Source organism: Microplitis demolitor, chromosome 6 (genome assembly GCF_026212275.2).
Source record: "Microplitis demolitor isolate Queensland-Clemson2020A chromosome 6, iyMicDemo2.1a, whole genome shotgun sequence".
Classification (NCBI taxonomy): Eukaryota; Metazoa; Arthropoda; class Insecta; order Hymenoptera; family Braconidae; genus Microplitis; species Microplitis demolitor.
In genome coordinates this window covers 18,475,655-18,491,719 of record NC_068550.1, presented here as the reverse complement: position 1 = coordinate 18,491,719, position 16,065 = coordinate 18,475,655, and the positions used below count along the sequence as shown (strand labels likewise).

Genomic DNA, 16,065 nt, shown 5'->3' with positions numbered 1-16,065 from the left:
TTTACCGTAATTCAGATCCACTAGGGTTTATGAAAATCTTTCGGATTCTATGAGATTTTCTAAACAGGGATGCAACAATTATGATCCCAAGTTGCTGATCAAGACACTGATACTAGAATCTTTTAATAGATACTACATGGATTTGCACAAGATGACTTACAAAAGATAATCTTGTAGCAATCTTGTGTTAATTTTGTAAATGTGTCGTGCAGGAAATTCTAACGTGTCTACGTCTATATGTAACTATAAATCTGTCACAAGATATTAATGCAAGATTTTAGTATGACTTGCATATGATATTGTATGAAATAATATTGTAGATATCTTACATATGGCTTGTTGATAAAATTACTTAGACATTTCTTGAGCAAAACTTGCGCCAGAAATTATTATTAAAAATATGCACATGCATTCCTTCCGCCAGATTTGCTCAAGAATCAATATGCAACTATCTCTATCACTTTACCTGTTCCTTTGGCCTACGATATATGTTTAGCGCTTTTTGAGCAAATGTGGCTCAAGGCATGCGTATCTTTGATAAATTTCTGGCGCAACTTTTGCACCAGAAATGCGTAATTAATTTTATTGACAAGTCACAGAATAGCTTTCACAGTTCTTTAGATGTAATATACCATACATTTGTGTCGTAAGTTGTGTATTAAATTTGCAGTTAAAACCTTTTCATCAGTATTTGCAGCAAGACTCACAGTCATATAAACATCTAGACAACTAGAATAGTATTGTAACCAGATTATCGAAAGATTTCAATAAGATTGTTTTATGGGTATTTGTCATGAAGTATAAAAGAAATAGGCAAACTGAAGTGTTCTCAAAATTTTCACGAAAGAAATTGTTTTATATTGATATTCCTCATTACTATTTATTTTATTTACTGTCCCTATTTTGGCCTTCAATATATTTTCTGATTTATTAATATTTCAAAAATATAGAATATGTCTTTCTCTTATGCAATGTAAGACTATAAAAAATTAATTAACTTATTTCAGTTCCAACTAGCCGTAGTAGAATCAGAGAAAGTTATGATCAAATATTCATTTTAATCATATATATTCTGAATTTTTTATCCATTAGAACAAAAAAATAAAAAAAAAAGATATAACTCCTATATAAATCAAGTTAATCAATTCTGACAAACAAATAGTTTCCTATTTTTCAGTTTTCATTATGGTAACGAAATAGTTTAATAGTAAAAATACATCATTAAAATATGATTAAGTTGTTTAATGAAATCCAATTTATTATACTTATCATTCTAATGGCCTTTTAACTGAACTGGTATTATTCTTTTTTCTTTAAAAAACATTTTAATATCGATAAAAGTTTGCTTCATGAAGTGATTATCAATAAATTATCAAGTACAACATTAAAAATTGTAAAAATTTCGATGAAAACAAAAATAATTTTTTTTAGTGTTGCACATTTAATTTTATAATTGAAGCTTGCACAAACCATTGATTTCAAATTTTCAATTATATATATATATATATATATATATATATATATATATGTATATATATATATATATATATATATGAATTTCCCGAACTACTTGAAGTAAACAATTAAGAAATCGTTATTTTTTACTTGAATATAAATTATAAAATTTAATTATTCGATAATTTTAAGTCATGATAAACTCGATCAGCAGAAAAAGTGTGTATGAAATATATTCGTCAATATCAAGTCCTCTGCAACAATTTCAAAAACAATAAAGTAAGTACAGTCAATAGATTATATTTAATGATGAAAAAACCCTTTTTCATACAAAATCAAATCACAAACAAGTTTGCTTCAACATTAAAGACATTTTTTTATACAAGTGATAACATTTATTTGGAATATTTCAGTGTATTAATGATTTTATTTTTCCAGATTTATTTATTATATACTGGATATTGACATGATTGTGCTTTTCTGAGCAAACGAATAGTTGCACATAGTATTTTACAATTTTTTACAATCAATTGCTAAAATGTCAATAACGAATTATTATTAATAGTGATAATTACTTTTAATGTTTAGAAAATGAAAACCTGAGAGATATGTATTTTCTTTTCATTCTGCCTGACATTGAGATAAGATCTATTTTTTCATTCTATCTCAAGTAATAAAAATAGATTGCATAGAATGAGATACGTAGCACATGCAGTTACAAAGATTCTGTAATTGTTATATATATATATATATATATATATATATATATATATATATATATATATATATTATTCATATATATTAATTATATACTGTTTTCAACAGATACTCTTAGTATAAACAATACGTTTATCTACTATAGTTGTGTCGCGTTCAGAATTCAATAACTTTATAATTTAATTTTACTTATAGTCATTCTCACTATCAAAGCGTTTACTTTATCTAATCAGAAAAATGATTGTAATAAATAATGAGTAAATTGAACATCCTGTATCATTCATCACTTTGAGCAGGCAAAAGTTTCAAAAAAGAAGATAACTTTTCAATGAAGTTTAGAAGTCAATACTTTGAGTAAAAGTACAACAAAAAAATAAAATAACAGTTACATTTATTTATACTCTTTCATTGTAGATCTTCCTCACACTTCGGAATGTCGAATATTTCAGCGAATAACGGTGGTAATTTGAGCTTTGTCCAGTTTCTTCGAAACCAATCAAGTAAATTAGCATGTCGTGAACCCAGGGCTCTTAATTCTGGTATCCTTTGCGTTATACTAGTTGTTGGTGAACATCCACTGACTGGAATAATATCATTTGATAAAGAATGACTTCTACTACTTTGAATTTGCAATCCTTCCAATAAACGATCTTGTAATTTTTGCACAGCCTTAACATCATTGAGCCCATGTCTTTCACTTAATAAGACAGCACCAGAAAACAGTCCAAGCTCAGCATCTGATAACTGATAAGCGTTTAGAGATGCTGTGAACTGCATTAATGCAGCGACGAAATCCGGCTAAAATTTACAATAAATAAATTATATACCATTTTAACTGAATATTTGATTACGTAGTAACGTTGCCAGCAGTGTTAAAACTGGAATTACATTTACTAATAAAATTCAAAAGTGTAAGAAAATGAAACAAGTATTGCAATTTACTTGATTACACAGGGTAATAAGATAAGAAGTTGCTCAAACTATTTTTTCTAAACTTTCTTTCGTTATTTATAGAAACAACTGAAATATTTGCATACCTTGTAAGATTAAATTTTGCAACGGTTACGATTGTACAGATGACTCGAGTAAAAAGTCCAATATCGTCATGAAATTTCGGGTAATGGAAATGAGTTTGAGTTAGAGTATGAGTAGCAAGTAAGTGTTAGTATTTGGTAAGTGTGAGTACGAGTATGTATAGTGTGTCTTGTAGTCAAGTATTGGATACGTGTGAGTATGGGTTCGTATATTTGTCTTTAATGAAGAGTTGTTTGTGGTACATGTATGATCCGGCTATGAATAATAGGGTTTTGGAGTATAGTTGAATTGTGTGTATCGGTAAGGACAGTCCCATATTGGAAATCTTGCTGAGTCATGGATATTAGCCATGATAACGCCTGGGTCTAGAATGAAGCTCTTTGGCCGACGTGCTGTCTAAGGAAGTACGGATGCGAATATATATGTGCGGCAGGCCTCGTTTGCGACGTTCGAGGAAGCTAAATTTTACACAAACTCTGGGGCCCAATGTGAGTGGCAATTCAGCAAGGCCTATTAAGCTAAGTCTTAGGTGTGGGAGTGGGCGAGTGTATGAGTGAATTTAATCTCCAGAAGTTCCCAACCCTTATTGAATAATTTAATATTATTCATGGACATTGTTACTGCAACTTCTGTTAATGTATTATTCTGGTGTAATTTTGTTAATACGTCATGTGTGTCGTCTGAATGCAATTTCTACTGTAATAATCAGGTATTTATTTTTTAAATCCGTTATCTAATAGATGCTATATCATGGACTACTAGATCTTCTGAGTCATGTCCAATTAATTCACGTCTATTGCTGATTCTTGATTTTATTTAATTTTATAGCTGAGTTTACGAATCTTCTTTCAACCTGGATATAGCTCGACCCTTTCTTCATAACTTAAGCAAACTGAGCGCACCAAGACGTGCCGCTATCACCGTTCATTTCGTTTATCTTTGAAGGATATAGATGTTAGGTTTTAAAATACAGTTACGATTATACAGGACAGTTACAGATACTAGGGAAATAGGTGGCGCCCGTCGAGATCTGAAGGTGGTAAGGAAGGTGATCAGCAAGCGAAGTGTAACGTAGTCTAATCTTATTTTTTTCCCTGAATGAATTTGATTCAAGGCTCTTATTTGTTTGATTAAATTTACCTAGCATTAAGTTAAATTTTCATATTACAACCTGTACTAGGCCGTTGTGAATTTGTTTTGAGACGCTGTGAAAATTTATTTGACTGTGTGAAATCGAAGGATTTTAGCGATGGAGAAAAAAGTATCTCATCGAGTGCTATTTTTCTTGGCATCAAAATTATATTAAAACTTATCGGAGATTTTGCCATAAGTTTAGAAATAACAAATTGTCGTAAAATTCGAATTTAAGTTTAACAAGTCCGGTTTATCCAATCAAAGTAAATATTTGAGAAGCTATTCCAAATAAATAAATATACTTGAAGTAGTTAAAAAGTACTGTTACAAGTAGTTAAAAAGTACTGTTACAAGTGAAAGCTATAGAGAAACGTCGGAAATGCTCTTTTCGGAAGATTTCTTTGATATATAGTTATTGTATTTGTCCTTAAGGCAAAATTTTCAAATAGTTTCGTCGTAGTCTATCATAATGAGTTAAGTGGGTTCCTTGCTGGGTGGTCTAAATTATAAATTTTCATACATTGATGACACCCTAATTGCATCCAAAAACGTAAAGTAGCACTTCGAACATTTGAAAGTTTCATTTCAACATCTTCGTGATAAATGGCCAGTGATAAACGTTCTAAAGTACCAGCTTGGCCAAACCGAAGTTAAATTTCTTGGTTATTTAGTAAACGAGCTTAGCATTAAATAATTGCCTGAAAAATTCGAGGCTATCCCCTGATTAAACAAAACAATTTATGACGATTAAAACTGTTTTAATCGTTTTAAATCGTCATAAATCATCAATTGATGATTAAAAACGATTCAATTTTTCGAATGAACATTAAAGACAATTCATGACGATTTGAAATTTTAATCGTCATTAATCGTTTTTAATTGTAAAATAATAAACCGCCTTTTGATGATTTGGGACGATTAAATCTGAAAATCCATGACGATTATGACGATTGAAGACGATTAATGATGATTTAATTTTTAATTGTTTTTAATCGTCACAAATAATTTTGTTTAATCAGGGTCGTAAACCTCGATCCTAGAACTGCCAAAATATTTCGTGGATTTTCAGGTACTATAAATTTCTGCAGAAAACTTCTTAAGAACGCTGCAAAAATTTTAGCATTATTAACTAAAGCATCGAAAAGACCAAGAACAAAAAGGATAACATCCTGTCAACAGCATAGTTATGGTACAAAACGCCTTTGATACCGCTAAACGAGCTCTTACTGATGCAATACTTCTCAAGTATTCGAGAAACGACGTGGATCGAGCAGTTTTTACCAATGCATCAGAAATTAGGATCGGCGCAGTTCTTTAACCATTCAGTACCCACGTTATGAAAATTTCAGACACGCTCGGTTTCAATGTTAATTATTTTTTCAAATTCAAATGGAAAGACCACTTGAAATTTTATTCACCTTCCCCAAATTTTATGTTCTTTTTAATTTTTTATTAAAAAATTACTTATTTTCATTATAAATAAAGGAAAAAAATTTTTTTTCGAAAGACTATGAGATTTTTTCTCATAGTGAAAGTATTAATGGATGAAAAATTTGATTGGTCGTTTCTATTCGGAGTCGTTCGGATAATTCCGCTGTACGGCAGCGGCCATGTTTGCTTAAATTTTCAGACACACTCACATATCTACATATTAGTGTAATGGATGATGATCAGTTATATTATTTATTTAGAAAAATATATTTACTTGGAAAAATATAAAAACTGTCACTTTAATTACACGGGTCAACAAAAAAATAATTATTGTTTGTCCTAAACTTTATACTACGATTTTTCGATTATTTAGACACAAAAACGAGAAGAAAATACATTTTTTTGGTATATAGTTTGCTTTTGCGATAGTTACAATAACAATCCACTTTTTTTGATTTTTTAAGAATTTTAATTATTTTTAATGCATTTAAAAATACCGCGAGATTGGAGTAGAGTTTTTATGTTCAGAAAGTGCCTCCAGATGGCCCTCAAGTGATAAATAACGATCAGGTGATTCGAACATGTCCAGAAAACGTTAAAATGTCATCGAGAAAGTGTAAATACGATGCTGATGCATTTTGTTATATATGTGGTGAATTCATTGAAGTTAGAGACACAAAATATGAGTTAAAGTCATTTCAAGTTCTCTGTGATACCTAAGAAGCATATTTTGACTGTGCTGTTTGAAATCAAGATAAATCATGGACTCCACATGTTGCTTGTGGTTATTGTAAAAGATGTTCAGAAGGTAAGTGATTTTTAATTCAGCGGTGAATTAACGGTAATAGAAATTAATTAAAATTCTATATTTTAGGCTGGTATCGAGGTGAAAAAAGGTCTATGAAGTTTGCGACACCAAGAATTTGGCGTGAACCAAAGGACCACATCCATGATTGCTACTTTTGTATTGTTAACCCGAGTAAACGACGTAGAGGTAAAAATGCAAAACCTGTCGAATATCCTGACCTTGCATCTTCTTATGCTCCAATTCCACATGATCTAACTCGACCAGTGCCTGAACCACCAAAGAAACTATTTCAAAAAAGTTACTCATCTCTGAGTTCTTATAAAAGTAATTGCGATAAAGAATTTTTACCTACGCCAGAACAACCGAAACACCATTTTATTACTACAGAAGATTACAATGATCTAATCAGAGATTTAAATTTACCAAAACATAAAGCAAAGCTTCTAGGCTCTCGGTTAAAACAGTGGAATTTACTTGATGATGTCAATATAACAGATCAGCGAATTAGGCATGAAACATTTGCAACGTTTTTCACAAAAGAGGATGGACTTTGTTTCTGCAATGATATCAAAGGTATGTTTGAAGAAATTGGTGTATTTGTGACCTAAACTGAAGAAATTTCACACTTTTAAGTCAAGGTCAAATTTCGTGTTGACCCGTGTTATTCAAATATAATTACTTAAATTATTTCAATAATGTAAGTATGTATTTCATTAGTCTACAATATCATAAGTCAATTGTCACTAAAAAATAAATTATTGGTTATGTTGCTTTTACAAAATATAATAAATTAATTATTAAAAAATAAAACAATACTTTAGTTAAGTAAAATTTTGACGTATCGACGAATGTGTTTAATTTTGCTATTAAAATTAATTTATTATTTTATGGAGTATATGTTTATAGCAAAAATAACGATGGTTTGATTCATTGATAGTGCCTCCATTCATTCATTCGTATTATTTTTTACGGAAATTATTATGAATAAAAAATTGTCACGGATTCATCCCGAGTGGTTGCATAATGACCAAGACGCTAATGATGAAGATTACGGTTCTGACAGTGACTTTGAGGAATCGGATGATTCTCAAAATGATAATATAAGTAGATCAGAGTGTACCGATTCGTATAGTGAAAGTGAATCATCAAGCGAAGTCTCTGGATCAGATGATCACGACATCAACAACAACAACAACAACATTGAAAACTCTGATGATGAAAGTGAATAAATACGGACACGTCTTGTTAGGAAATGATAAAAAAACTCAATGGTTTATGAATCTACCCAATCAAAAAAGAAGAACTCTGGATTACAACATTGGCTTTCGCTTACCAAATGTGAAACAAAGTGCTCAATCGGCTAAAACTCCGTTAAAGTGCTGGAAGCTATTTTTCCCTGATGTTTGTATTGAACAAATAGTTAAAAATACAAATATTTATCTCGACAAAGTACGACCAAATTATGAACAAGAATCTTCAGTTCACCCAACGGATGTTCAAGAGTTGCATTCTTTCTTCGGGCTACTTTATATATATGACGTCAATAAGATTCGATAATCACAGCGATCAAAACAAGCGAAAAAAATTCGACAACCTCGCACCAATTCATAAATTCTCTTCTGGATTTATTCCAAAATGTCAAAAAAAATATTTAGTTGGACCTTACGTGACCATCGATGAAATGCTACAAGCGTTCAAAGGACGTTGAAAATTTCGACAGTACATACAAAACAAATCAGCGAAATATGGAATTAAAATTTATTCTCTAGTTGACTTCAAAACCTTTTACACACTAAATACGGAGATTTATTGTGGTAAACAACCGCCGGGGCCCTATGAACAATCAAAATCGGCAACAAAAGCTTCCAGACTATTTTGTTCACAACGAAATATAACTGACGGAATAAAATTATATAAGGAAATGTATAAGTTATCTGGAATGAAAACCATATGTTCTAATTTTCTTGACAATGTCCAAGCTTTCACGACTATCGATTATTGAAAGAAATAGTCTAAATATAAAGTTTGAGGCGAAAAATTAAAGCTTACTGGACAAGCTTTAAGATACTTCTAACTAAAATTGTCTATCAGTTTTAGTTTTGATGTTTTATGTCAAATCAATCTGCTCATAAAGAGGCATAAAGCTACATAAGGACGCATTGCCTAATTCTATTCTTAACTATATCTTTTCTAAGTTACAGTTAGTTGCAACAGTTATAGTGTATAAGTGCAATTTAATCGAAAATATTATAATTGAGAAGTTATATAAACAAACAATAGATCTCAATATTAGCCTAGTGAGTTCATTGGAAAATTCTATCCTACAGCACCAGTGACGCTTATTCAACTAGCTCCTTCAGGACGAGGCCGAGTGAGCTGTAAAGTTCTGGAGGTATACAACCAACCGTGTTAGAAGAAAAACTTATCTAAAAGTGAATGAGAGTCATTTTGAATATTTTCTCTTAATTGATCGATCAATAAATGCTACGTAACTAAGCTCGAAGACGATAGGTTCGTAATCTTCGAAAAAAAAACTCACAATAAATCATAAATATAGGAAGTGGAAACCTTCCTCGCTCGCTAAAATTTTTCTATAGCTACCAAAAGGAGAAATCGAAGATAATAAATTATAGTTAATTGAACGTAATTTTTTAACTTCCCGCTAAGCAAATCGACGATTTTCAAAAATCTCGGGAAGTTATTGTTTTCACCCCGAATTTCGAAAATCGAGTTTTCATCAGATGTCGACGTTTTGAGGTCCTAGGAAACTATTCGGACTATTTTCAGAATGATGTCCGAGTGTGTGTGTGTGTGTGTGTGTGTGTGTGTGTGTGTGTGTGTGTGTGTGTGTGTGTGTGTGTGTGTGTGTGTGTGTGTGTGTGTGTGTAAACTCTTCGTAACTTTTAAATTAATGAATCGATTTGGATGGTTGAGGTGGCAATTGAAAGAGCTTGTTGGCCATCAGCTTTCCTAAAAATTTCAGATTATTTGATCGAATAGACTCGAAAATATTTGCGAATTACGAAAAAAGAAAAATTTTTTTTTTAGTTTTTTATTGATTTCTCAAAAACGACTTATACGATCAACTTCAAAATCTAATCAGCTCTAGTACTCAATAAAACGCGTCGATTGCCACCTCAAACATCAAAATCGATTGATTAGTTCAAAAGATATCGGCGTTGAAAAGTTAAAAAAATAACATTTTATGTTATTTTTTCCGGATAAATCATAATATAACGTACTAAAATGTACCTGATATCATACCAACTCATCTTTTTTATGGTTTCTTTTGATCATACAATGTCATCGAACTTGGTTTTTAGTTTAAATCACATTATCAACAAAAAAATCGATAAAACGTAGTTTTTAATATTTTTATCGGATATTTCATATTTTATTGTTTCTTACATGAGTCAAAACTTATTTAAATCGTGATTTTGATTCCCGACATTGATTTCTGCCTCAATACACTTATTTTACTGAACATAATCAGGAACTAAATTTTAAAAACCGCTTCATTGATGATTTTCGATTCTCAAATTTTCAAACTTCAGCATAACAGGTAACTTGTTAGAGCTTGAAAAGATCGTAAAAAAACAATCGCATGTGATAGCATTTTCGAGCTCGAAGAGCTCGAAAATATATCTACACTAATGTTTTCGAGCTTTTTGAGGTCGAAAACAGCGGGAAGTTTTGGGGTTGGCCCGCAGGGTCAACCGAGGCCCAGATTTTTTCCAAAAGGTTGGTTCGAAACTCGAAATATTTATTATTCACGCTACGAAAAAATCAACGGTGAATTTTTTTTTCTTTCTAAAACTGACTGTTATGGGACCAGCCAAGTTATTCAAGGTTGACTCAATACAACGTTATTGCCATCTACAACGTTTTTTTCTTTTTTTTCATATAAAAAGGTGCAGAAGACTACGAATACTTAGGAATATTCGAACAGTTAATGCTAGGATATTGATATCAATAATAAAACCTACAGCTATGGATTTTGTTGTGAAAAAAAAAGTAAATGATTGGAATTAGGTGTATGGAAATTGAACATGGGACATTATCTTAGATAAGAATTTGAGAAAATGAAATAGTAAAAGTTGGAATTTTGTTACACAGTTTTGGTTTTTGAGTGAGTAGACGAGTCAGTGTTACCTTGGAGTGGGACGTGATTAGTCACCTGGTAAAATTTGATGATATAATTTAGTTCTATCTTCCTGAGACTTCTTAATGGCTTTTAGAGGTCTAGCTGAAATGCTAGAGCTCCAGGATATGCGGAATCTGACGGTTGCAGATTAGGATCCGTTTTTGAGTTTTCGTTTGGCAGGTATCAATAGTAATTTAGTAACCGATGCTGTTTTAAAAGCCGCTTGGTCATTCTTGATTGTTTTATCCTGACAGGTCTCACAGGACAAGCCTCGACCTTTTGTACTCATGATGAAGTTATTGGTCACTTAGTTTATAAGTGTGACCCCAGTTGAATTGTGTTCCAGAAAAGCAACTACCGAGGATACTCATGTTTAGAATCAGTTGAGTTAGTACCTTTTGTGAGGTCTTGAGCCTGCGGTTACCTAGAGGTATATATATCCATGCTTTGACTGCATCTAAAAACATTTTTTTATTCATTACATTCAGAAGTAACTATATGATTCATTATGAATATCGAGGTTTGAGGTCATAATATTGCCCACAATTCTGAATGGATCTTAATGAAACTTTGCACACATATTTTTTGGTTTAATAACCTGCTCACCTCGCTAATTTGGCTGTTCTTGTTACAACGTTTTATGATATTGAAATTCATAAAAAGTGCCGGAAAAAACTTTTTTTTTTTTATTAATAACGAGAACTCTGCTCGTTTTATTTTGTTGCCAAATGGCTTTTTTTCCTTTTGTTAAAAAAAAAAAAAAAGATTTGTCGAAAACTATTTATGCAAAATAAAACATCAACACATTGGACCAATGATGAACTTAGAGGAATATTCAAAGTCAATGATGATCTCGCCATTGGGTTAAAGTATGCGAAACTTGCCAAAGCAGACATCAACTAGTCACTGCATTCCTGAGATTTAAATACGTGTTATTTTTAACTTTCCACTATAAAAATCGATAATTTTTAATTCGGGAGTTATAGACCTGATTTTTAAAAATCGAGTTATCGTCAGATGTCAGCGTTTTGATATCTTAGATGGTTATTCTGAGTATTTTGAGGGCTAGTATGTATTTGTGCGTGTGCGCGTGTGCTTATGTGTTTGTCTGTAGGCTTTCTATAAATGTCTGACTAATTAACTGAATGGAATAGTTTCTGCGATGATCGAACAGGTTGTTCGTCATTAACTTTGTATAGCAAATTTCAGATTAATTGATTACACAGAATCTGAGATAATTAAGAATTAAGAAAAAAAAAATATTTTTTTTTTTAGTTTTTTTTTTTTTTTTCAAATTCCTCGAAAATAATTGGATCGATCAAATCCAAGACTAATCAGCCCTAGAATTCAATAAAGTGTGTCGATTGGTGCAACAACTATGTTAATTGGTTACTCGCTAGAAAGATACACTAAAGAGAGAAATGGTCCTAATGGGTTTTCGACAAATACCTTCGAAACGACTGAACTAATGGATACGAAAGCTTAATTAACTCTGAAATTTAATGAATTACGTTAATTGCTGTATTAACCATAAAAATCAGATACTTTCTTTGAAAGATTTGACGGAAAAATATCGAAAACGTGTTTTTTTCTAATCTAATTGAAATCGTTGTACTGATTGATCCTAAAATTCCATCATAGTTAGATGCGAAAAGGTAAGTTGAATACCGCATTAAATATTAAAATTAATTTAGTAGTTCACGAAATATCGATGACGGAATATTTAAAAAATAACAATTTATCACATTTTCACTGAATTACTTATAGTGTGATTTATTAATTACTTCGAAAACAACATTTAATTTTCATCTTTACAGTCTTCTTATCAACGCATAATTTATTGTAATCGGTTTATTAGTTTCGATACTACCTTTAACGAAACATTACATTTTTCGCTATTTATCTCAGATACTTCATACACCAACAGTCTTATTTTATTCGAAGCTTCTTTCCGTCTTTATATTAATTATTTTGCATGCATCATAATGTGAAGCGTTTGAGGTAGTGCATTACTCTCAATATGTGAAAGTCCAGCAATTTCCAGGACTTGAATTGCCTCTGTGTCGTGTATTTTATACTTGTAAGCTAATACACGCACACTATTATCAAGATAAATGCTCTTATTATCACACTTGATGTGTTTAAAACATATATATTTTGTTTGATATTGAAAAAAATCTGATTGAAAAAAATTTGTGGTGGACGTCCGAATGTCTTCATGTGTCGATGTAGAACAATTACGACCGAAAAACTAAACTTATCAGGACCATCCTTTTTTTATTAGTTTCAGAACATCACCAGATTATTTGCTATTTAAAATGGCTGTTTGATTCGGTGTCGTTTACTTATAATTAATAAAAAATATCGAACAACACTGGTCTTTTGTATACCTACATATATTTAGCGACGACTCTTCAGGATTGGATTGAAATATTTACTGCCTAAGTTGCTAAACACCAAAGAGTGAAACGTTGTGAGAGATGATGAATAGAAGGAAGGAGGGAAAAGGAATTGGGGGGGGGGGGGTGAGAGGCGTTTCATCTAAGTATATGATAGCTGAGACTCATGAGTCAGGTGTGTCTATCGTATACCCCACCTAAGACGCCGTGTTGGCAGATACATGTTGGAAATGTTATATATTGAAACAGGCATAAGGATAAGGTACTGCGAGAGGCATGAGTTGTACAGTGCCATCTCACAGAGTGAAGCCGAACTACCACATGTAGGTATGTTCGTTTGAGCACTGTTAGTCAGCTGATGTTCATGCATGCGCTGTATGTTTCTCACCGAACAATACCATAAAAGATTGAACATGAAAATTCGAGTAACCAAAAGTGATAATAAAAATACCAAAATAATAAAACGAATAGCATTTTTTTATTTTTTTAACTATTTATTAAATTCTCATTCCTTCGATAGGATACTTGAATAATAAATTATTTCGAAGGCATTAATGTACTGCGTAACATTTTTGAGTGTGAAGAAATCGAAAATGTATTTGAAATAATATGTTCGAGCTCAAGAGGCTTGAAAACAGAGGGAATTTTTAGAGCTGGCTTGCTGTGTCAACCGTTTTATAGTTTTTTTTTTGTAACGGGGTACTTTGGAAATTCAAACTACGCGCTCGAGGAGTTGGTCACTGGTGTCACTTGTGCGAGATTATCTCCAGATGGTTAAGGAGAAAATTAATTCTGGGTTCCTACGGTCAGTTGGAGAGTTGTTCCAGGCGCGGCGCAGAAAACAGAGGCAAGAATATATGAGTCCCAGCTACGGGCTGCTCGCTATCTTTCGTCGTCGCACACTCAATGGTCACAGTTCGACCAGTTCTTGATACAAATTCATTTTGGCCGTAAGGTTTTATCTTACGAGCGCTACGTGGAGGATAATTCTATTAACTAATTAACTTGGACGACGGAAGCTGCTAGAAAGTTATTATTACTCAACTACACCTGGACCGAGACTAATTGAGGCTATGGGAAACTATCAAGACAATCGACAGGCTGGACCTTCTTGGGTATGGAGGACTATGCCAAGAACTCACGAGACGTAGGTGTTTAACATTTATTTAAAAATTTAAAGATATTGGTATTGTTCAGCATAAAATCTCATCATACGTTTTTTTCACGAGTGGTACTCAACAAAACTTGAGTTTTGCGAGTTTTACACTGAGAGTGAAACTCACTAAAAATTAAATTCATTATTATGGTTTTATAAATAGACTCAAAATCAAATTAGATAAATTTAAATTGTTTAAGCTAAGAAAACGTGGTTGTGCCACGTCAGCGTCCGCCATTTTGGGCGACGTCTGTACTTAACAGTTTTTGAAGTTCAATCAATATTTTAGTAAAGTAATTTATAAAATTTTTTAGTATTATATAGAGTCACAATAAAATTTTTATTATTAATGTTCTATGACTGTAAAGTCGTCTCATTGTTTGTCGGGTGAATAAATGAAGTTTGTTAAAATTTTTCTTACAACTCAACTAATTACAAGCAGTTGCTTTCTCAGTACCTTACTCTCAATCACTAAGACTCTCCTTGTGACCAGGAAGCGGGTTAACCCAGCCTGAGACCTGAGCTAGTGAAAGTATACTTAGTACCAGAAGGCCAAGTAATCAAGATCTATATTTTAGATCTCTTGGTGGCGCCTGTAAGTAAATCTTGCAGATGATTGTTATGTTAAGAAACCTAAGACCAAAGATATCATAATACAGACTATTAGAAAATGGAATGCCAGTATTTTATCATTCATCAAATATTTTTTTTTTTTTGAGCTTAAGAAAAAAAATATAATATTTTAATTTTGGCAACTTCTTACTTTTCACCCTGTAAATCACTTTGAATCAATTACATTAGGGTGAATTCGAGAATCTACTACATAATTTTCATGAACCTTATTAATTTTATTTTTCTTACCTCATACATTAATTCAATTTGTTGTCTAGTAATGTAAGTCCCATCTTCAAATGTCATTGAAGTATCAGTAGTCATTTTAGAAATATGACACAGCCACACTTCAAAGAATCCAACTTTTATGAGAATTAACTGATCATCTTGAGTAAGCTCACAAAAGCCTGGTACACGCTTCGCAAATTCTACAACCCTTTGTACTGAAGGCGTTACTTGAGCAGCAAATTGTTGCCAAAGCCAAATTCGTTGAGATTCTACGGTCTCAGCAGTAGATGATGCTGCTTCGGGATCTTCTGGACTTGTCGGCTGATAAATAAAGACAAAACGTTTGTTTAAAACAAAAATGAAAGCATTTAAAATTAAAAATTGTTTTAAATGAATAAATTCTATTTTGCTTTAATCAGTCATCGCATATTTGATAATTAATTCATTTATATCGATATTTTGATAAAAAAATTTAAGTTGATATATAAGTATTTTTAGTAATTCAGTATAGTGGTTAAAAAAACGTGTGTTTATTGCACTTAAGTTTGTCAACGTAAAGCTTGATTCTTTATTGGTTGATGTCAGTATAATAAAATATTTGAAGCTCAACTATTAATTAACCGTCCAGTCAACAACCGGGTACTTGGATATCTATTTTAGTTTCTAATGTAGAATTTATCAACTTCTTAAAAAAATTTTATGATAACCCGGATCCCTAGAATTGAAGTAGGTTGATACCCATTTTGCGTCAAACAATTTTGTAATCAATCACTTAATAACAATCAATAAATATCAAACTTGAAACCTCCTCCGTTCAATGACCAGGTACCCGAGTACTCACTGAGGTAATTACACTTAAGAGACCGTTTATCATAGTATTTGGGTAACTTTACTTTTGGACAAGGAATGAATAATATTGTTCATAATTTCCTTTATTTAAATAATT

The 16,065-nt window shown here is 31.7% G+C and overlaps 1 protein-coding gene across 2 annotated transcripts in view; it reads right to left on the bottom strand.

Annotated features, from left to right (window-relative positions):
* Window positions 1-2,307: 2,307 nt before the first annotated feature.
* LOC103572303 (ecdysone-induced protein 78C) overlaps window positions 2,308-16,065 on the bottom strand; it is a 186,081-nt gene continuing 172,323 nt past the window's right edge. For both annotated transcript variants that reach the window (XM_053739894.1, XM_053739893.1), the window contains 2 exons: window positions 15,141-15,440; window positions 2,308-2,970 (listed from right to left, as the gene is read on the bottom strand). In XM_053739894.1, coding sequence (XP_053595869.1) covers window positions 2,578-2,970; window positions 15,141-15,440 — 693 coding nt within the window. In that variant the 3' untranslated portion in view covers window positions 2,308-2,577. The remainder of the gene's footprint in view (window positions 2,971-15,140; window positions 15,441-16,065) is intronic.